Here is a 23152-nt window from a genome sequence, read left to right on the forward strand (position 1 = left end):
GAGCTTTCCAGGTGGAGACCATAGATGAGGAAATGACCCATTTTCTTTCTTTTTAATATGTATTATGTATACAGTGTTCTGCCTGTATGTATGCCTGCAGTCCAGAAAAAGGGCACCAGATCTCATTACAGATGGTTGTGAGCTACCATGTGGTAGCTGGGAATTGAACTCAGGACCTCTGGAAGAGTAGTCAGTGCTCTTAACCTCTGAGCCATCTCTCCAGCCCAGAAATGGTCCATTTTCACTGCTAGGTCGGTGATGATCTTCACACAGTAGCGTAAAGGTCATCTGACCTGATATATGTCAGCCCTGAGTCTGGTCCCCAGCCCCACAAAACCCCAGGAAGCAGCCACCTCCTCACGCCCTGTGAGGACTACTTGTGGACTCAAACAAAGGACACATTCCCACTAGAACAGAAATAAGTTTTAATCATTGAAAAGTGCAGCAGTGAACAGGGTCCTTTGAAGGGCACTTTCTACGTGAGTGAGATGACAGAGCGCCGGGGCAGAGGAACGTCTTGAACAAGTGATACTGAGAAGGGAATTCAGTCCATTGAGCAGAAGGTGCTGGCGAGCTGAAGAACGGCAGCGTACCAGTGACCCCAGTGCTGTTCGGCTGGGTACCCCCTGTGCTTTCTCTTGAGGAGTCTGGCCCACCACCTTTCATTAAAGAAAAAACGTTGTCTGCAGGTACTTCTGAATGTTTCTCACAGGTTAAGGTGTAACTTCCACAGCTACCCTTACTATTTCGTACAAAAACCCTAGCGCTGACAATTCCAAAGGTGTTGCAACAGTACCTTTTGTTAAGCCCAAAGACACTCTAAACATGTACCCGACTTTGAAATTGTGTCTGAGGGACAGTTCTGAAACAGGAAATCTTCTAAGGCAAAGTCCCTGCATTCCATTTTGGTTTTATGGTTCTCTATTTTGAAAAGCACCAGCGGACACGGCCCCAGCCTTCAAAGGAGACATCAAAATTCACATGAGTACAGATTGCAGGGCTCTTGCCGTGCGTCCCTTGTAGGTGGGAAGCCGTGCACGCTGCACTCTGTCAGGATAAACTGAGGTCCACTCCGGTGTTGGCAGGAATGGCACCATAACTGTCCCACCACCCGACTGCGTCCCCTGACTGTACGGACAGCGAGGTAGAAACCCTCGTGGCAGCTGACCGGTCAATTCTGGCTTTGCTTACTTTCAGGAGCCAGCCACAAAACTGAAGAATATGACATCACAGTCCACGGCCTGGTAAGAGCTGGTTACTTTTTATTTGGGGACAGCTATGGTCAACTTTCACTAGTGTAGACTGATGGTGTTTAGAATCCCAGGCGAGTGAATGGAGCCAGTACCCATATTCAGTTCTGTAACTTAAAAACGTTTTCCCTCCATGGCCAGATTCTCAGTGTCACCGCAGTTGCTGGGGTCACATGAGGTAAAGGAATCAACTCCATGGCTATTACCCCAACATGGCCTCTGGCATCCCCAAGTGGCGTCTAGCCGTGGGTTGCAGTGTTTAAAGCCGGACAGAGGCCGTGTGAAGCTCGGGTCACTCAGTGCCTAAGCTGAACAGGTTAACCCGGCTCTCCCTCCTCCTCTGCTGTCCTAACAGCACGCGGCCCTTCCGGGAAATGTCAGAGTGGACTTGGTCTTTCAGTGAAGGGACAGGACGATGTCGTTCTGGGCAGCGAGGAACCCTGGGCAGGGGAATACCGACTGGAAACTCAAGAGCTTTCGTGACAGGGAGGGGGAGGGGGGGGATGAAGTTGCTGGTCCTTCACACCAACCGGGAGACACTATCACCTTTTAAATGAGAATGGCAGCTAACTGCAGCCAGTCACCTTGACAGTGACTGTCATCTCAAGTGGCAGCAGCCACACTTGAGGTCCCTCCCGACAGGCACTTCTGTGCAGCCCTCCCCCCGGCATGCCTCTCCCCAGTGCCTCCCAGCACTCACGGCCGCTGGGGCCACTGAAGAGCCGATGACTTCCAGAGCTCCCGGGGATTCACCTTGACCCCCCACAGCCTGCTGCTGCATCAGCACAGCCCAGGATCCCAGCAAAATAGGACAGAGCTTGGGTGACAAGCTGCATGTTTACCACACTGTGATGGAAGTTAGAAGCATCTTTTCTCTACATCTCCACAAACAGTTCTTTTCAGGGCTGTGTGTGTTTTTGACAGTGAGGGGCGGAAATGCTATACAGGACTTTTGATGTGGGGCTGAGCTACAGACCAAAAGGCCTTTTCTTTCTGCCCTCAAGTACTGCCATTGACCTGAACAGTTTTACGGATTTAGACTTGACCATGTGGGAGATCATCACACACTGCGCCCACCCAAGATGAAGGGACATGGAGAGGACGAAGACCTCAGGAGTGTTGGTTGTCATCTGAGGAAGAGACAGGATCAGCCACTTCTGACACAGGGGTGGATTCACAGTACTGGAAGTCAGCTGACCGGGTGATTTTTCCAACAGGACTCTAAACAGCCAGGCGAGAGCTCTTCCAGGCATGGGCTCCTACTACCAACCACTTCATGAGAAAGGGGTGTGCGAGGATCCAACTGCAGAGGCTGGGCACCGTCACTACAGAGGATGCTTTGAGAATCTTCTTGTTCTGACGCTGCCGCCGTGATTGCTGAACATGAGACGCAGGTCAAACCTGTACCTGAGAGAAGGAAGAGAAGGATGTCACATGAACTCTAGCCAGCCATGGAGACTTCCTGGCCTACTCTCTAGTGGGCAGGAGCTGGTTGGAGGAGGCAGGACTATAAACGTGGTTTCTGAAGGTGAAAATATTTCCACGCAGGCTGGGAGCTGAGAACACGTTAATAGTTCTTTAAAAAAGAAATTACTACACAGCCCTGGCTAGCCTGGAAATATCTACGCAGACCAGGCTGCCCTCAAACTCACAGATCTGCTGCCTCGGGCCCGAGTGCTGGGATTAAAGGCAGGTGGGTTAAGGGACAGTCCTCAGGTACATGGACCTCAGATGGGTGCCTGAACCTAGCTTATAAATTTAGACAACTCCAAATGTCTCTGGTCATCCAACAGAAAGGCCTTCATGTAAACCCTCAGAGGGAACAGCTAGGACTTTATAAAGAATACAGACTCGCCGGGCGGTGGTGGCACACGCCTTTAATCCCAGCACTCGGGAGGCAGAGACAGGCGGATCTCTGTGAGTTCGAGGCCAGCCTGGGCTACCAAGTGAGTTCCAGGAGAGGCGCAAAGCTACACAGAGAAACCCTGTCTCGAAAAACCAAAAAAAAAAAAATACAGACTGGCCAGACGTGGGCTTTCCACGTGCTGACCGGAAGGAAACACGCTGCACGACTTCACACTTGCTCCTGCGTATGGGTCAGCTGCTGCAGCAACACTTTGTGAAGAGCCGGAGGACAGGAAGAGGCACAACCGGACCATCCGGCCACGGCAGTGACAGGAACGTGTGTGGCTGGGTGCCAACGGCTGTCCCTACAGGATCTAGTCTGATGACCTACTGCAGAGGACTCTGAAGACCAAATGTTTGGTAGAAAAGAATAACCTGGATGATGAGTTAGAAACAAACTCGGCTGGTGTTTACATAGCTCAGGTCAACAAGAGCACACAAAGCCTGCGTCTTCCGCATTAAATAAGCATCCGGGGTGAATTATAAAGGCTGTTTTGGGTTAATCAGTGCTGGGGAACAGGACCATGACGAATCCATGCTTCAGAGGTGACCCCTGGGCAAATCATACTAGTTAACTTCCTGACTTGAAATGTTAGGGCTGAGGGCTCTCTGGAGAGCAGACCACTGATCCAGATGCCCAGAAACAAGCCAGCACCTGCAGCCACCCTGCTCTGGCTGGCCAGACGCGGTGGGAGGTCTGTGTTCCAGGAGCAGAGTCACCGGGGTTGTTGGCCACATGTCCTAATTTTGGAGACTCCTTCCATCTCCTTTTGAGGGTTTAGTTAGACTCTGGCTTTCAGTTCCCAGAGCCAGCCCAAGACTGTATGGTTCAAAGTGTTAAGTCACTGGGATGGCTGGAACATGAGAGCAAAGTCAGCATGTGGGCGCTGACGTCCACGTCCGTCCGTGCTTTGGAGACTGACCTATTTCAGAGAGGTTGAACACTGCTCAGGGAAAATGACTGCCCAGCCTCACCACACTCACACTTGCTTCAGCTAGATAAAGCTGTGACAAACACTGTCTTTCTATACAGTTGCCCAGCTATTTCCTTTTTTTTTTAAGCAAGGGATGGTGGTGTGCCTTTAATCCCAGCAGCACCCGGGAAGGCAGAGGCGGCCTGGTCTACATCCCAACTTCTAAGACAGTCAGAGAGCTCTCTGAAAACAAAACAAAAAACTTCAAGCTGGGACTTGAGCCAGGGGGTCCTGTGAGAATGTAGGTGAGCACTCTACTGTGAGTATGGCAGTCTGGAATCTGTGTACCTTTTTCTCTACTGATTCATATTCCTTCATCTCTAATTTGGAGAACAGATCAATCCACTATGAAGAAGGCTAAGTTATACCTGACCGTCCGTCAGTCAACTGGACACCTCACTTTCCTCACCCCCACATCGCTTTGAGAGCTGAAATAATCTTTTCCCAGTGACATGCTGATTTCATCTTCCTAATTTTCAAGCATAAAATAGTGGCATGCTTCTTGCTGGTGCAGCATGAATGCACGGGCAGTGGCAGCCAGTGTCCTGTAGACCCCGTACTGTGTAAGCAGTTCCAGAGTGCGAGGCACATGTGGCCTTACAGGTGAGAAGTGCCATTCACACTTAACACACTGCAGTAGGGTTCTTTCTATTCAGCGTCTGAGTTCCTATCCGTTTTCATCCATGTTTAGGACTCTGGATTCCTAAGAAATGAAGCGGGCCGGGCGGTGGTGGCGCACGCCTTTAATCCCAGCACTCGGGAGGCAGAGCCAGGCGGATCTCTGTGAGTTCGAGGCCGGCCTGGGCTACCAAGTGAGTTCCAGGAAAAGGCGCAAAGCTACACAGAGAAACCCTGTCTCGAAAAACAAAAAAAAAAAAAAAAACAAACAAACAAAAAAAAGAAATGAAGCGGTATGCTCTCGGAAGCATTAGGACCAGGGCAGTACCGGGCCGGAGCTGACCAGTGTGACCAAGGAGAACTCTGGGGACAGGAGAGCAGGGCTGCGCTTGCGGACTCAGCAGCCACTGGCAGAGAGCCAAGTGCCAAGCGGTTTACTTTCCCAGCACAACACGCTGACACAGCAAGAACACGGCATTCCCTTGAAAAGCAGCAGAACACACAGCTCCAGGCCTCCCTCAGCAGCCAATGGCCTCCCTCTCTTCCACAAGAGTGTGACCTCTACAGACAATAGCAGAGTGACTGAAGACAGCCACTTACCCAGGGTCAAAGACTCCTGGAGTGCGGCAGGTTGGCCCCGAACAGGACTGGAGCATCATCAGGCGGTAATTCATCTTTCCCAAAAGCTCTGGGTCTATACTTTTAGCAATGTTGGTGATCTGGTCTGGATCTGCAGTTATATTATAGACTTCTACGAACACCTAGAGGCAGAGGAGGACGGAGGAAAGGAAAAGAGCAAAGGTTATGTTGAGAAAATATTCCTACGGCAATTATTTCTGAACGGAAAGGGAAGAAACAGACGAGAAACCAAGGCCCATTCATCACGTGGTCTAAGGCTTCACACACTGTCTGTGTCGGGGTTCACTTGCATTGGACACAGAGCCCCGTGCTGAGCTGGGGCCACCGTCCACTGCTGTCTTCAAGAGAGTAACTTAGGACCCTCTAGAGGGTGAACAGGAGCTGGCCCTCGATGGCCCGGCCTCAGGACCAAACAGCACTGCAGCTGGTCAGTGGGGAAGAAGCCGTCTGGGCCTCAGAGGCCGGGATTCAAGTGAGGACGGAGGCGAGGTCGGCTCTGACTCTGGCCCGTGAACCACTTCCTATCTGAGAGAGTAGTCTGGGGTAGTTCCTGCCTGGCTTCAGTTCTTCCTCTCATCTGCATCCTGTTTTCCAGATGGAGTCCAACGGAAGCCAGGACGTGGGAGGTAAGTGCTACCTCTGACGGCCTCAAACCGCTGCCCTCAGACCACCACTCAGTGTTATCAGACAGACAGACAGACAGACGTGGGGAAGGGCAGCTCGGCTGCAGCGAAGCTCGCTTCCTCCTCAATGTGCTGCCGAGCTGTAAGGAAGGGAGAGTCTATTTCCGAAGAACATAGGTGAGCGTTTACTTCAGACGGTAAGAGGAGGGGCCGGACAGGGCTGGTGAGCGCATGCTGAGCACCAGCATGTGACTTCATGGCCCTGGTGTCCACAAGTATCAGTGTGGCCCGGGCCCCCCCTTCTCCCAAGGATGGCCCTTCCAGCCTGTCTGGCCTCTGTTGTGTGAGCAAAGGGAGCTTCTTTGTCAAGTCAGATGCTGGCCAGCCTGTTGGGATGCTGAGGTGCCTCACTTTACAACCCGGGAAGCCCACAGACCAGGCATGTGCCATTCTGAAAGTCAGCTGTGCGGGATGTGGAGGAGGTGAGCAGAGAAGACTCCAGGGAGAAAAATCAGAGAATGAGGAGACTGTTTCGTGAACTGTGTGAGATGTCAGGGAAGTGTAGAGAAGACACTCACCTTCCTGGGTAGTGCTCTAGAATCGATCTTGCGCCACCAAGCCCAAGCAACAGACACGGTGGGGTGGGGGAGGCGACCAGGCCCAAGCCCCTTACCTCCTGGTCATCAAACTCGCAGTACTGTAGGTTCCAGAGGGACGAGAGCGTCCGCACACAGGCATAGGTATTGTTGTAAGCGTCCTCACACACGCAGTCTGGGAAACATTGCTGCGGAAGAGTTCACAAGTTAAATGAGGACTGCTCTGCCATAGTAACAAAAGGCTGGCTGAAGCCAGTCGCCGGGGAGGGGGACTCTCTGAAGGACGGTCTGGAGCTGCCATCCTGGGGTAAGAAGAAAAGCACAGAGAGGGCCCCAAGATCCCAGCACTACGAAGAACCAAACTCCAGGTTCCCACAGGCTCTGCTAGCCTACAGTTGGCTGTGTTGTGTTTTACACACACATTTTAGAAAAACACAACAAAACCAAACCACCCAGGGGCTCACTCTGTAGTCCCTGCTGGCCTGGAACGCAGAGGTCCACTTGTCTCTGCCTTCCAGACCGAGGACTAAGGGTCTGTGCCCCCACGCCGGGCTGGGTCCTTTACTCAGAACACTTCAGTGTTCCCGGGGCCAGGTCAATGTGGCTGTCACCATCTGCGTGACCTGCCTGGGTGCCGCCAGTGTGAGGCCCCTGTGATGGCACATAGGGGCGAACCCCGTCTCTCCATCAGTTCCTCTGGCAGTGCGCCTAGCCAAACGGTACCAGGCGGAGAGAGGGTAAGGTGTGTGTGGAGGGGGGAGGGGGGACGGAGCCTGATGCTGGCAGCACCTTTCGGGAGCCTGGGGCAGCTAATCCGGCACCTGCCTCGGGGTGAGAAAGCTGCTACTCACAGACACTCCAGGACTCAGGGAAGGACAGGTCGGGTCAGTGACGTTCCGGCCTTCTCCTTGATATTCCACCAGGACGTCTGACCTCCAGGTTACGTTACTGGCTCCTTTCTAGAAAAAGAGCAAAGGTGGGTTCTGTGAGGTGCGGACTGAAGGTGAGGATCAGTTCTCACTCTGCTGCCCGAGGGGCCTCTGGACAGCTCACTCTGCGCATGCGTATGAGAGCCACTGATGTCATTTCTGGGCTTTGGTCTTCAAAGTGATGGCCAGATGCTTAGAATGTCTTATATCCCTTTACAGGGCAGTATATGAAGCGTGCCGGCGGGAAGGAAGCAGCACCTGAACAGGAACGGACAGCGGTGCATGGTTCTAGTCAAGGTCAGTGCAAACAGTGCCTACCCTGGGCAGGCCTGAGAGAGAGAGAGAGAGAGAGACGGGCCGTGCAGGGTGTACACCCTGAAAGCACAACCCACACACCACGTTTACTGCGCTGCACGTTAGCTGTGCGGAGAGAGGCGGCAGCATTGGAAACGCAAACACTTGAGCCACGCAGGCGAACACTGGAAAAGAACAGGAGCAAGTTTGAGATCAAGAGCAGATGAACTCAGGATGGCAGAGAACATGGATCCAGGTGGGTCACGAACCCCAGCTTCCAAGAGGAGGAAGCAGGAACAGGGGAGGGTAGACAGCCAGGGCCTGAATGTCAGGAGGCCCCAAGCCTGCAGTACCAGTGACTGGGGAGGCTGAGGCACGAGGGATGACTGAGCCCTGGTCACTGGGCAACAGAGAGACCCGTCTCTGAAGAGTAACAGGCAGGAGATGGTTCTGAGGAAGGGACGGAGCAAGGCTGCACTTGAGAGGTCAGCCTAATGTCTTCCTCAGCAGCTGGGTGGCAGAGTGCCTGACACCATCTCAAGCCCTCGGAATATTGTTCCTGGTGCTAGTGACCGAGGCAGGGTCTCACACATGCTAGGCAAGCAGCAGAGGGGACGTTCATATCTAGGAAACCATGAGCAGGACCCAAGGGTCCTTCTGATCTGGTCTGCCTTCGGCCTCTTCCTGTTCATCTCTAGATCCGTCCTTGGTTGGTGTGGTTCTAACATCAGCATCGATTATAATGCAAACCCTCAGCTTTCAATGCAGGTGGAGAGCCCACGGGCATCCCCGATGTCAGCTGAGATCCATGCCTCTCAAGAACACCGCACCTGGGAGACCTAGTGGGGGATGGGTGTTAGCTAACACAGGCCGTGAATGCCAAGAAAGGAGAGTCAGCAGTGGGGATTATTTAACTCACGGCTACACACTAAAACTTGAACAAAACTGTGCCGGTCTAGGCTTCAGATTCTGAGTCACTGGAGACCGCAGAAGGGCCACCTCGTCCTTGCTCACAACTGCTAGAGTTGGGGAGAGCTGTAAGTCATACGTGGGTAGACCTCAGAGTCCCACACTTGGGGATCAAGTGTCTAGAGAGGAAGAGTACCTGCAGAGACTTGAAGGAACCTGAAAAATTGCCCATGCCAATTAAATCAGCATCTCTCAGGGGAGGGGGACCCAGCACTATAGTATCTTGTTTCCCCAAGTGATTATAACGGGGACCAAGTTGAGACTCGGCATGAATTAACATCCCATTAGACATTCCTGGGGTGCTTGAGGCAGCTAGTATTCAGCTGGGGAGTCATGCCCTAGGCAGCACAGACCAGGGAACAAGAAGAAAAGATGTCTACTTATGCCACCTTTGTGCAGAACTGCAGAAAAGAGCAAAGAAACTCCCCAGACATCCCTGTCAATGTGCAGAGATTCCCAGGAAACATGAAGAGGCAGCAGCCAATGTTGGAGACTGACCCAGGACTGTTTGACCCAGGACTGTTATGTCTTAAGTTTTTCTGCTTAGTGGAGTCTTGCAAAAACAGGGCGTCCTTGGCCTAACCACCAAATTTACGTTTAGATAAACCACTTGGCATAAACTGTAATCGGCCAGCTGCAGAAGCCTGGGACCAAAGAAACACCCTACCCTCGGACCAACCTGACTTCTTCTCAAGAAAATTTTTCCACTCTCCCTGCTCCCCCTCCCTGCCTGAAATCCTGCTTATAAGCTGCAACACCCTGCCAATAAACGAGACCTTGACGCGACTCAGACTGACTCTGTCTTTCTTTATGCGCCTGGTCTCCTTCTTCTCTCGCCCCCATTGGCTTTCAGGTGGTTCCCTCCTCAAGACCCTCGAATAACCTGACCTGCTGGACGGGTCAAGCCAACATCTGGGAAAGAAGTTTACATGTGATGAAATGCAGAGGCGGATGAAGGATTATACACCAGCCAGGAGGCAAGAGAAAGTCCCTAATGCGTCCCCAAAGACCGTCATCTGGATTCCTCTCCATTCAAACTCCTACTGCGGTGATTCCATGACCCCTGATCTCTCTACTGGACGTGTAGACGTGAAGTCACTTAAGTGACTGAGAGAAGCCGCCGCATGCCATCAAGGTGGCAAAGCTGGAGACAGACGAGCAGGCAAGTTTGATGGTGCAAGGTCTCGGGATCCTGTCAGTCTCTTGGTGCTGGAGTCAGAGGTGGGCTGCCATGTCCACCCAGCATCTATGTCAATGAAATAACGCCTTTTTTTTTTTTTTTTTTCTGAAAAGGCCTATGTGTATATATTTATGTCCTACACCTATGTGATCTGTGACATCTACTCATCTCAGGGTGAGTGGGACTCTACTCCAATCGGCCTTCACTCTCAAAGCCAGGGCTGGCTTAGATCTGGTCCTGAGGCTGTGGTGTGTGAGCTGCTGGTCTGCCCACAGGACGAAGCTAATGCAATCAAGGAACTAATGACTCTGCATTGTACTGTAGTTCACTTAAAAAGCCACATGTGACCATCTAACTGGCCTAATATGTGTTTCTTAATAACAACCTCAAAAACAGAGCTAACAGGGAACAAAGTGTGAGGTGGCGCTTTCAGAAATGTGCAGAGGTTCCTTCTGTACAACCCAGTGACTTTTAGCCTGGCCCTGACTTATGTGAAGTTAAAAGAGATCAGTTTCCCTAACTGATCCACAGATCCCAGGCGTTCCCAGCCCAAAGCCGATTCTCAGGTTTCTATGGAACACAGAATGTGGAGAGAGGGAGACCCACAGAGACAGACTTGGTTACCAGTCTGAAGGCAAAGACGTACAGCAAGCAAGGGCCAGTGGGCCAGAGGGACACCTGGGTACCTACAGAGAAAAAATATGATTCCTGGCCAAAACCACAGGAAAATCTTCCCAGACACACAAGAGACAGAACTGTGAGACCCATGGAAGAAAATCAAGGAAGAGATCTCCAACTTGGAATGTCGAGGTGTTTTCATAAATCAGACACGAAGAGGGCTGGGGAGGCGTGTCGGTGGGGAGAGCACGTACCACACACACCTGACAGTCTGAGTTCGGATCCCCAGAGCCTGCAGAGCAGCACAGACATCTACAATCCCCCCCTTCTCCATGGGAAGATGGGAGCTGGAGACAGGCGGCCCTCCTAAAGCTCGTGGGCCGGCCAGCCTGGCTTCCCCAGCAGCACCAAGACCATCTCAAACAAGGAGGAGGTGGGGACCAACCCCTGAAAACTGACCTCGGCATACACGTCTACACCCATGGATGTGTGCTCCTCATGCACACCAAAGAACACTGACTACCAAAACGAGCGGCCAACTCCTGCTTTTTCCTGCCATATAGCAGAGGAAAGGGGAGCCGCAGGCAGAGCAGCAGGGGCGGCCACAGATGCTTCACAGGGGAGAAGACAGAGCAGATTCTCTCACCCACAGCGCAACTGAAAGTGGGGGAAGGCCCTGAACAGACGACTCGTCAACAATGATGTGTTCACCAGTAAGCACACGGCAAGGAGCCTATCGTGACTACAGAACTGCTGAGGAGGACCACGGGGAGACGCTTCCACACCTGCTATGATCACACAACACAAAGGATCAAGTGTTGAAGGTGCGGGAAAATTCAAACCCTTGCACAAGGCTGATGGAAATACATGACACGGTAAACAGTCGGGGGTCTTTGAAAAGCTAGAGTTATAGTCACCACAGGGACACTGGGCACACAGAGACTCACACGAATGTTCACAACAGGGTTAGGCCTGCACACCCGGGTGATGAATACAGAGTGCCAGGTCTCCTTGGAGGGGAGGGAAGGGTGGTACTCAGCACGCTGGAAGGAACGAAGGACAGATACAGGCTGCAATGGGGAGGATTCCAGAGACAAGCTGAGTGAAAGCAGCCAGGAGAGAAGGGATGGACAGTGTGTCTGGGAGGGCGAGGGCGGTGGTGCTACCACGACAGCCAGACCAGCACAGACACTACCCGGGAAGAGATGGACAGCTGGGTATGATGTATTCAGGTAATAGAGTATCAGGTAGCCCAGAACAGTATGGATCCATCTTGCAAAGACAGAATTTTAAAAAAGCCCAGACAGATCCACTGAAGAATCGTGTGTGTGTGTGTGTGTGTGTGTGTGTGTGTGTGTGTGTGTGTGTGTGGTTAAAGCTCAAAGCAAGACTTAAGGTAACACAGCTAATTAGCGTGGGGACCACGAGGAGACGCAGCATCAGTGTGGGTAATACTGATCTCTCCTCATCTTTCTCCTTCCTCCTCCTCTACCCACCCCCCTTTCAGAAAGAACCCAAGGCCTTTGTATGCTATGTAAATGCTCTGCCATGAGCCGCAGCAGCAGCCTGCTAATAATGCAATCTTTCTAATTACACTCAGGCCAGTTATTTGACTGTGCCTCATGAAGAGTGTGCAAGCACGTTTCTACTCTCAGACTTGTGCAACACTGGGCATTCATCTTCAGTCCTTGCCACTCTGCAGGCGACACAGGCCTCCTTTACTTCAGCATCTCTTTGATGACATCACTGAGGTGACCCTTCCACACTGACCTGGGCCATTCCTCCGTCCTCCACAGGTGGTTAACTCACTACTCTCTGGCTTATTTCTACCTGGGTGTCAACCTCTCTCTCCCTAAGACCTCCCATGCTTTCAACTGTCCTCTTGTATGTAAGTTGCAAGTGTTTTTTTCAACCCGTGGGTCACCTTTGGTTTGTTCTGGGAGGTGAGGGGAAAGAATACAGAAGGCTGGAGGTGACAAGTGGTCCAGTCAGTCCTCTCATTTAGGAAACTCCTTTCCACCACAAGGCACGAGACAAATCCCCTCCTTTGAGAGTTAGTAACTTCAACTTTTCTTTGTCTACCTGGGGTTTATTTCAGAGTTCTGGCCCTGGTTTTTTGTGGCTTTATACTCACCAGAATGGGCAGTAAGGACACCCCATCCATCTGTGTCTTATTCAGGTCATAGCCAGCAAGGTCCAGGATCGTGGGGCCCAAGTCAATATTCGAGACCAGCATCTGTACGAGTGAGGAAAAGAGTCTGGAGCACAACTGATCCCACCTTCCTTTTCCAGCTCATAGACCCTGAACGACCCACCAGAAACAAACAGCACCATCACCATCACTTTCTGATAACCCGTCCCCTCCTCCCAGTTCCAGACACTCAACTACAGCTGAAGACACAGGCTTGTCAGGTGTCCACAAATGCATGCGGAAGTTACGCACGCACGCATCTGACCACACGGTCACTATCAGACCATCTGAAAAAACGTCTGCCATTTCTCCATCATGAACCATGGGGGCACTGCTGACCACTGCTGCAAACCAATTATTTTCCAACTTGACGTTCACCTTCCTTTACTAAATTTGACCTCACATGCATTCCTTACTTTTTTTTTTAAAAGATTTATATATTCTTATTTTATGTGTATGAGTGTTTTGCCTGCATAGATGTAAATGCACCCACACAGGCCAGAAGAGGGCATCAGATCCCCTGGAACTGGAGTTATGAGCCACCGGTGTGGGGTGTGGGTGCTGAACCCGGGTCCTCTGCAAGAGCAACAGTTGTTCTTAACTGCTGAGCCATTGCTCTAGCCCCACTAACACTCTCCTTTTTTCTTTTTTTTAGACACGGTTTTCCTAGCAGCCCTGGCTGTTCTGGAACTCACTTACATAGACTAGGCTGTCCCCCACCCACATTTTATTAAAGCCTCAAAGTTTGGATGTTTGCCAATACCAAGAAAGATGAGCTCATTTTATAGCTTTCAAAGTGACAATACTACCGCCCCTCCTCAATTTACTTTAGACAGGGTATGCCAGGTAGCCCAGACTAGTCTCAAACTTGTGATTCTCATCTTTGGCCTCCTCAATGCTGGGATCACAGGTGTGTACCACTTGCCTGGTCTTGCAATAGGCCATGAAGGCTGCAGAATACTTACTCTAATTGATCTGCAAATTACTTTAACGAGCACAAAACACCTGTTTTAATGGAAACATTCTAGGGCCCATGTGACTGACGGCTCAGAGGGCAGAGGTCACCAAGCTTATGCCCTAAATTCAATCCTGGGTCCCACACGATGGAAGGAGAGAATCAACCCCCTTCCCCAAGCTGTCCCCTGAATTGTGTACCATGACACATGCATGCACACAATACACATATACATACAATAAATAAACACATATACAAAAAAATTAAAACAAGCATTCTAGAAACCAGAACAGTGTCTTACATTTTCACCTTGCCTTATTTTCTTGGTTTAGAAGACTGGATTCCTTCTGTATACAGTTCCTCTAAGGACCTAAACCAGCATGGTTCCATCTAAACACAGTGGGGGCTGGGTCAGTTTTAATGTCAAGAATTTAAAATTGTATTTCGTGTGTGTGGAAGCCAGAACCTCAGGTGTGTGTGGCTCTTCCAAGACAGTTTCTCATTGCCTGGGGCTTACTGACTGGCTGGGTTGCCAAGCCAGCAAGCCTTAGAGAGGCTCCGGGCTCCTGCCTCCTGCCGCCCCTGTGCTGGATTACAGGCTTTTCCGTGTGGATTCTGAGAACAAACCCAGGTCCTCATGCTTATGTGCAGCTCAGCCTACAGGGCAAGTGAGCTTCGGGTCAGAGAGACCTCTTCTCAAAAAACAAGCTGAGAAGCCGGGCGGTGGTGGCACATGTCTTTAATCCCAGCACTTGGAAGGCTGCGGCAGGCGGGTCTCTGGGGGACAGAGACCAGGCTGGTCTACAGAGTGCGTTCTAGGACAGCCGAGGATACACAGAGAGAACCTGTCTCAGAACGAAGCACCGAGGCGAGCAGCTCCCAAGGAACACCACTTGAGGCTGTCCTCTGGCCTGTGCGCACACTCCAGTGTGCGCGCACACACACACACAATATAGAAAGTCTTTGACACTATGGAGAAAACTTTTTAGGCAGCCAAAGAGGGAGATTTAAAAAAAAAAAATCAATTAACTGTCATTTTAAATTTAAAACCAAACCAGAAGGGCCCGTATGAAAAGCAAGAGCATCTTCACGGCATTGTTCATCGGGGCTCAGATTTCCTAGTAGCTGGGAGAGCCGGTGACACACAACCTGGCCCTGGATCCATTAGTGTGTCTCGGCAGCTGTCATGGATTACTGTTCCACGAGGCACTTCAGGGAGCAGCAACGCATATGCCACTGGAAAGCTCACCGGAGCTGTCTCCAGAGAGCAGCAAGGCCCACAAATCCGGGTCAGTTTCCTTCTTCCCAGACCCCGGGTGAACTGAGCAGCCTGGCTGACAGTTGGCAAGTCTGGATAGAACTATGAAGAGATCAGCATAGGAGGGGAAAGACGAGCCCTCAGAGTCCAGGGGCGAGAGCAGGAGCCGTCCCACTGGATAAACTCTAAATATTAAAGCATCAGAAACCCAGGATGAAAATGTGACGGCCAGGTTCACCAAAACTCACTTCCAATTCCAGAGCTGCATGATGGTTGCCCTTTCTAATGGACTTTGCTCAGTGGCAAGGCCTGTCTACTCCAGCACAAATCACTAAGGTGTGGTGGCGTAAGTTCCACAAACACACATGTGTCCCCAGGGTACTTTCTCCCCACAGACATGGAACTACTGTGTCTTCTCTAAGTGGGACAGGATTTTTGCCTATGAAGCAGATGGTTACAAAATGTGCACATACTGTCTGAGGAGCCTAGAGACCTTTCACGGACACAGATCATGATGAGCAGAAAATTCAAGAGAGCGCTGAGTCCACCCTTGGTCTCACAGAAGCCTAACATCAGCTGTGAAAGAAACACAACCCCGCAACATCCTGAAAACAGGGCGGCGTGCTCTCAGAACACAGTCAGCTTTCCAGACACTTAGGCTCTGACACTACACCGCCGCCACCGCCACCACCATCACCACCATCACCACCATCACCACCACAGGAAAGTGGCTCTGCCCTTAGCCCTTCTGCCCAGGAAGAAGCCCAGGGTGTCTACCCAGTTACAGGGAGTACAGGGGAGGGGGCTCCAGAGCTGGCTCCACGGCTGAGAGCACTTGCCGCTCTCCCAGGGAACCTGAGTTCAGTTCCCAGCACCCACACTGGGTGCCTACACCTGCCCCTACTCTAGCTCAGTGGTTCTCAAGCTTCCTAACGCAGGACCTGTAATTTTGCTGCTGTTATGAATTGTAATAAAAATATCTGATATGCAGGGTATCTGCTATGCGACCCCAGGTTGAGAAGCACTGTTCTAGGGGATCTGACACCCTGTTCTGGTCTATGTGCACACACTCACGCGTACGCACGCACGCAAACACACACACAGACTGGAGATGCAACACTGTCCCGATCTGAGCACCAGGAAGAGCAAGGCTTTCTCTGTCAGAGTCTGAGAGCTAAGGGTTGGCCTCCTGACTTCCGGTCACATCATCTCTCCCTGGGCCAGACCTGCTCTGAAATTGTCCCTGTTCTAAAACCCCTCTGAAGAACTGCAACTCAAAATCTGGACCTAGACTAACGTCTAGCCAGAGGAGAAAAGCAGCCAACCTTTGCATCCACAGACGCAATCAATCCCCCTTCTGAGCAGCGACAGGTAGCTCAGGCCACGGGTCGGAGCCTCCGGCTCCAGATGGTGATTGCCAACACACAGTAATGTTCCCTGACATTCTTTTTAAAAAAGACTTTAGATCTCCTGTGTCTGAGTGCCCCACATACATGCCTGCACACACATATGTACATGTGTGTGCTGGGGCCACCCCTGGTGTCACCAGATCCCCAGCACTGAGTTACGGAGTGTATAAGCCTTCCTGTCGGTGCTGGGAACAACTGGCACTCTCTGCCAGAGCAGCCTCGGTCCCCAGGCATTTCACACCTCTCCTACTACACCTGTCAGCCCAGCAAGTGTGCCGACACCCCCACTGTGAGAACAGACACAAGGCGTGAGCCCTGACTCTACTTACGAAGTCCACCTTACCAGTGTGGGTGAACCCCAGTGCACATGGAGGGTGGGGAATTACAGGCTTACATCTTTCCTCTCTTTAGGGTACCAGATAGTAACAGGAAGTAAACTCAACAGGATGTGAAACCAGCTGAGAGCAGGACGAAGGTTTAGAGAGGTATGGGTGCCAGGCAGGGGAGAATGTGAAGACACTTCCTAGGGGAACCCCACTCCAGAGTCTGTGAGGACAAGCAGGCTGGGGAGGTGGGCACTTCAGTCAGAAGCAGCAGCCTCACGCCAAAGCCCGGAGGGGATCGGTTCCCTTGGGAGGGGAAGCGGTCCGGTACCAATGCTGCCTTCCCCCTGCTTGCTTGCTCTAACATCTTTGCTTGCTCATTGTCCGGCTCCGAGTGCTGGGTCCACAGACCGTGTGACTCCAGCCTCCTCAACCTCGCCTGCTGGAGCTAAACTTTCCTGGCTTCTCAGACAAAGGATTTACAAATTGATCCTCCCTGGCTGCTTCTTGTTCTGCCCAGGACTGCAGGTGGGCAATGCCAACATAAAAAAGTACCAAATAAACACCCATCGCCAGAGTACGTGGACTCTGAGCCAGACTGTCTGGATTCCAAGCAGGGCTCTGCTTTTTAAATTATGTGAGACAGACAGACAATTCCCTTGATCCCTGTTTCTTCGCTGACAGGATGGGGATGACAGGACATGACCTCCTGGGCTCCGAGGGCTGAGTGAGTTCATTCACACAACTCAGACCACCACCTGTCGACATGATACAGCTCTGAGGAACTAGACACCGTTTAAACGATTAGAGGAGGCGAGGTTTCAGATCTTAATATGTGCAGAGGAGGCTGATGAAAAGGACTGGTCATTCCTCCTGCCGCGGCTGACAGACACTTTTCACTCTGCTCCACTCGGTTTCTTTCCCACAGAATACGCAGCCGTAGGCTCCCGATTCTCAGAAGTACACGTCCTGCTGATGTGCACCCCGCCCTCAGCTCCAAGGCCACCCTCAGGAAGGCACACTGAAGGTCGCTGGCCTGCCCAGCTTGCCCGCTTTGAAAGGAGTGACCTGGGCACAAAGTGCCGGAACTTGTGGTGGGACACAGGTCTCAATAGAGCAAATGTAACACAAATGATGGCCAGGAAGGCCGCTTTACCTTCCTGGGAGCAATTTAAAAGTGCTGCGCCATGAGCACGGTAACAGGAAGTGGGTGAGGTCGGAGGCGAGGTGAGCATCGGCGCCCACCACCCCCAGACACAGCCTGGACCTCCCACATACCCGGAAGTGCGGGTCCTCTGGAAACCCACCTTACAACTTTAGCTTTATGTGTTTGTTCATGTTCTCTGGTCCCAGCACTTAGGGGACAACATAGAATCGGAAAGAGAGACGGCTGTCATCTCCTGACCACCAGAGAGAAGTGTTCAGGATCAAGGGGGCCGGCCACTGCCTCTAGGAACAAAGTGACGGTTGGCCAAGACACTAGACCAATGGGAGCCACAGAATATGCTGCACATGCCAGGTGGCGGTGGCACACACCTTTAATCCCAGCACTCGGGAGGCAGAGCCAGGCGGATCTCTGTGAGTTCGAGGCCAGCCTGGGATACAGAGCGAGTTCCAGCAAAGGCACAAAACTACAGAGAGAAACCCTGTCTCCAAAACCAAAAAAAAGAAAAAAAAAAAGGATGTGCTGTGCACAACAGGCCAGGAGGGGCAGAGTGGAAACGCGTCAGTGAGTAAGAGGAAACCCTGAACGGGCTCTCCTGTGTGTGGACTCATGAGAGTGGGAAGTAAGATTCTGGAAGTTCAGGAAGTGACCAGATTCACAAGCCCCTCCCTCCTCTTAAGGTTTATATAAACAAGCGGCAACAGTCGGTGGAATGGAGGAGACTCTCTTTGCTGGAGCTGTCTGGGATGGACATTCCCGCGATGAGGCTCCTGAGCCTCCCTAAGGAACCCCAGTAAATGCACTGATTCATCAGCTTCTCCCAGGTTTGCTCTCAGTGCCCTGTTGGGGGTGAATGGACACTTGTTCACAACCCCTAGGGAAAGTCAAATATTCCACAGCCTCACACTATACTCAAATGAGGTCAGTCAGCAGCAGCTACCACCTGGGGGTGCGTGGCTAGACCCTGCATTTTAACAAGACACCCGGGGATTCTCACATGCACAGCCTGGGTAGTTCTGCTGTGGGACACGAGGGCCCTACACCAGGTCTCCACCGCCTAAGCTGAAAGGGGAATGAAGAGCAGTGTCTGTTCACACCACAGGTCAATCCAAACCCTTCTGGAGGTTGCCCAAGCGCACGCCATGGTCTTCCTTCATAATTTCAGAGGTTAGGACTGGGCTCACAGTCAGCACTTGGTGCTTGGCATGCAAGTGTGAGGACCCAGAATTCACATCTCCAGAAGCCAAGGTGGGCATGCAGCCTGATCTTAATTCCAACCTTGGAAGGTGGAGACGGGATTTCCAGAGCATGCTGGGTAGCAAAGCTAGCTTTATCAGTGGGGTCTGAGTCTGACTGACATCCTGCCTCAATGAATATGGTGGAAGATTATCAAGGATGATTACTGATATCAACCTTGGGCCTCCACATGTTTGCATATACATGTGCATGTACACACACACACACACGAAAACTGCAAAGAAAAAACCCCACACAATTTGAGATGGTGATTCCCGAGACTCACTAGTGCCAGAAGTCAATCTTGAAGTGAACCAAGGCTGCGGATGCTGGTGTGACACATGCATGCTGGTGTGACACACTCGTGGCAGTGGACAGCTGGGGGAGGGAAACGCCACTCTCTCCAAGGTTCACAGAGGCAGAGGAGTGTACACCACGGACCAGCCCTCCTCTCCGGGAGGAAAAACCGCCTTCTCAGGGCAAGCGCCACCCGTCCACAGGGTCAGCCGCGGCCCGGCACCTACCTTGCTTGTCTGGTTCGGTCTGATGCCAGGCCCTCGAACCAACAGTGGCACTTTGATGTCAAACTCGTACAGCTGTCTTTTGTCTATTGGCAAAGAGAACTGCCCTGAAACAAAACGCACAGAGTCACGCAGAGCCAGGACGGGGGTGCGGCACATACACCATTTCAGCCGCTGAAAAACTAAAAGGATGCTTTAAGATTTATATTTTATTTATGTGTTGTGTGTGTGTTTACGCATGTATCTGTGTGAATGTATGCCACATGTGTGCATGCCCTTGGAGGCTAGAAGGAGATGATGGACCTCCCAGAGCTGGAGTTACAGATCACCTGACATGGGTGCTGGGAACTGAACTCGGGTCCTCTACTAAACCACTGAGCCATCTCTCCAGCCCCTTAATTCTGGTTTTATAATAGAAGTTGAAACTCGCCTGGGTTTCTTTTCACAAGACAAGACAAGAAAAACAATGAGTTTACCTTCTCCAGATAAGTAACTAAGAAGGTCTGTTCTAAACAGGACAAACTCAGCAGAGAATGTCTTGGAAGGAATGAGAGACACATGTGTAAACACTAATGCACTTGTGACCTGACCCAGGTGAATGATGTCACTCCAAACACTGCCACATAGAGAAAAACATACTCAGTTCCCCTGATGTACTGCGGACAAGGCCAGGGAGGAGGTAAGGCCTTCCTGAGGAATTCCCACAGACACACCACGAGGACAGAACCAGGACGTCAGCGTCAACGTCTAGCAAAGTTCAGTTTGAGGAAAAGTTTCAGCGACAGCTTTCAGAGGGAACGTCAATGACAGGTTCAGAGGAAGGGACCAGCTTAGACCACCTGGCCATCAGTCCACACTGGTGTCCCCGGAGTGGGCAGCCGGACACGGTGGCTCACACACTCGATGAGAGATAAACCACAGCATCGCTGGGGCCGCTTCTGGTCTGCAGACACTGACCTGGTCAGGTCTCCAGACCTCAGTACCCATCTGCAGGAGATACTGAGTGGAGATGAACAAGCAAGGCCTCACCAGACAGTCATTAGCCAAATCCAGAATAAGAAGCTCTACAGGACCAATGTTTCCTCAGAAAGTAGCAACTGAGGCTTGGAGGAACTCAAAATTCAAGGTCACATGTAGACTTGTCTGCTTGATAAATTAGATTCACGTGGAACCATTTGTGGATTCACGCGTGCCTGGGAGTTGCTTCGAACCCTTTAGGGAAACAGCCGCTGCCAAGGTACACCATAATCCCAGCACTCGAGGCCAAGGTACACCATAATCCCAGCACTCGAGGCCAAGGTACACCATAATCCCAGCACTCGAGGCCAAGGTACACCATAATCCCAGCACTCGAGGCCAAGGTACACCATAATCCCAGCACTCGAGGCCAAGGTACACCATAATCCCAGCACTCGAGGCCAAGGTACACCCTAATAATCCCAGCACTCGAGGCCAAGGTACACCATAATCCCAGCACTCGAGGCCAAGGTACACCATAATCCCAGCACTCGAGGCCAAGGTACACCCTAATAATCCCAGCACTCGAGGCCAAGGTACACCATAATCCCAGCACTCGAGGCCAAGGTACACCATAATCCCAGCACTCGAGGCCAAGGTACACCATAATCCCAGCACTCGAGGCCAAAGTACACCATAATCCCAGCACTCGAGGCCAAGGTACACCATAATCCCAGCACTCGAGGCCAAGGTACACCCTAATAATCCCAGCACTCGAGGCCAAGGCGGGCGATCATGAGGTTAAGGCAAACTTGCGAGATGAAGTGATCAAAAAACCCAAGGGCTGGGGATGGAGCTCAGCGGTAAAATGCCCACTAGCGTGTGCAAGGGCTCAGTCTGATGTCAGCACTGCCAATACCCTGCCCCTCACACGCCTACAGAGAAAACCAGGAGGAAGGCGGGAAGACTGCATGGGCTGGCCATCTGCCGCTGAAATCTGAGCAGGAAGACAGGGAGGTGTTTCTAATTAGTGCCCCCACTACAGAGAGGCAGGGTCTGTGCTGACCGCACTGGCTCCAGCTCCTGGGCTCCAGCAATCCTCCTGCCTCAGCCTTCTCCGTAGTAATACAGTAGGCACACACCATCACACCCAGCCACTCTAGCTTCTACTCTGCCTGCTAAAGAATGCCCACAATAGGCTGGGCGGTGGTGGCGCACGCCTTTAATCCCAGCACTCGGGAGGCAGAGCCAGGCGGATCTCTGTGAGTTCGAGGCCAGCATGGACTACCAAGTGAGTTCCAGGAAAGGCGCAAAGCTACACAGAGAAACCCTGTCTTGAAAAAACCAAAAAAAAAAAAAAAAAAAAAAAAAATGCCCACAATAATATATTAAATGCTGAGTCAATCTGCACAAATGAAAGCAAGCCTCATGTTAACTCAAGAGGAAATCTATATATACACACAGAGAAAAGAAAACACTTGTCTTTAGCTATAGGGGTCCAAGTTAGAAGGGTGCAGGTCAAGGGTACGGAGCTCACTCAGACTGCAGTTTTCAAAAGCCGGAAATACTCCCCAAATTACATGATTTAGTAATAAAGCTGTGCTTACAGGGTGACTTTCCGTGTGTCATCTACAACAACACATTCCCTAAGTTCCACTTATCCAGCAGCGAGCTCATCCTCTCGCTTTCCCATGGCTTGTCTCTAACACGGTAAATGCATTCTCTGCTCCTGTCTGAGACCAGGTCACTCAGCATCTGAGACAGCGGATCAGGAAACCGGCTTCTTCCTGAGGTGGAAGTGCTTCTCATGGAGAAGGCCTCAGCCTGGCAAGCACTCCTACCACATGGGTGACAAAGGGGATGTGCTCTCACGGCGACAGTGCTGACTCTGCCGCTCACCTGTATGGTAGCCGTTGTCTGAGGTATAGAAGATGTACGTGTTGTCCAGCTCACCAGTGACGTCTAATCTCTTTACCAGCTTCTCCACAAGGTCGTCAACCGAGAGCAGAGTCTGCCACCTGGGTACCAACACGGGGTAGAGACAGGACTTCAAGGGGGATGGCTGCACAGGAACCCTCATCCCATAGAAGCAAAACCAAATGCTCAACTCTGTCCCCCAGACTCCGACATTGCAAACATAGATTAGAACATTCCAGAACACAACAATTACTTCATTTCAAATCTGTTTCCAAAGACATAAATCAGGCTTTTAATAATGAGCTAACTTCATTTCTTACCATATAAGAATGGAGTTAATCAGAAAGGACAGTTGTTAATTTAGTATACATTACTACAGATTGGTTCAAACCAGTCTGTGCTACACTACTGTTTACTGGTCCAAACACTAGGCATCAGCCCATAGGCAAGAGGCCAAAGCTTGTCTATTGTCTGTTTTTATAAAGTTTTATTGACACATAGCAATATTTTCATATTGCCTAAAGCTGCCTTTGTGCTGGGATACATGGCCTGCAAGTTTACAACATTTGCTATTATTATCTGGTCCTACATAAAATGTTTACTGACTTCTGATCCAAATTTAATA

General features: G+C 51.3%; 1 protein-coding gene across 1 annotated transcript in view; it reads right to left on the reverse strand.

The window, feature by feature from the left end:
• Positions 1–408: 408 nt before the first annotated feature.
• Positions 409–23152, reverse strand: part of Gns (glucosamine (N-acetyl)-6-sulfatase) — a 40080-nt gene continuing 17336 nt past the window's right edge. The window contains exons 8-14 of the mRNA XM_059245741.1: positions 22510–22628; positions 19657–19760; positions 12730–12831; positions 7457–7564; positions 6683–6793; positions 5348–5508; positions 409–2657 (exon numbers count right to left, since the gene is read on the reverse strand). Of these exons, the coding sequence (XP_059101724.1) occupies positions 2576–2657; positions 5348–5508; positions 6683–6793; positions 7457–7564; positions 12730–12831; positions 19657–19760; positions 22510–22628 (787 nt within the window). The 3' untranslated portion in view covers positions 409–2575. The remainder of the gene's footprint in view (positions 2658–5347; positions 5509–6682; positions 6794–7456; positions 7565–12729; positions 12832–19656; positions 19761–22509; positions 22629–23152) is intronic.

The sequence above is a fragment of the Peromyscus eremicus genome, chromosome 18 (genome assembly GCF_949786415.1).
Source record: "Peromyscus eremicus chromosome 18, PerEre_H2_v1, whole genome shotgun sequence".
In the NCBI taxonomy this organism is placed as follows: Eukaryota; Metazoa; Chordata; class Mammalia; order Rodentia; family Cricetidae; genus Peromyscus; species Peromyscus eremicus.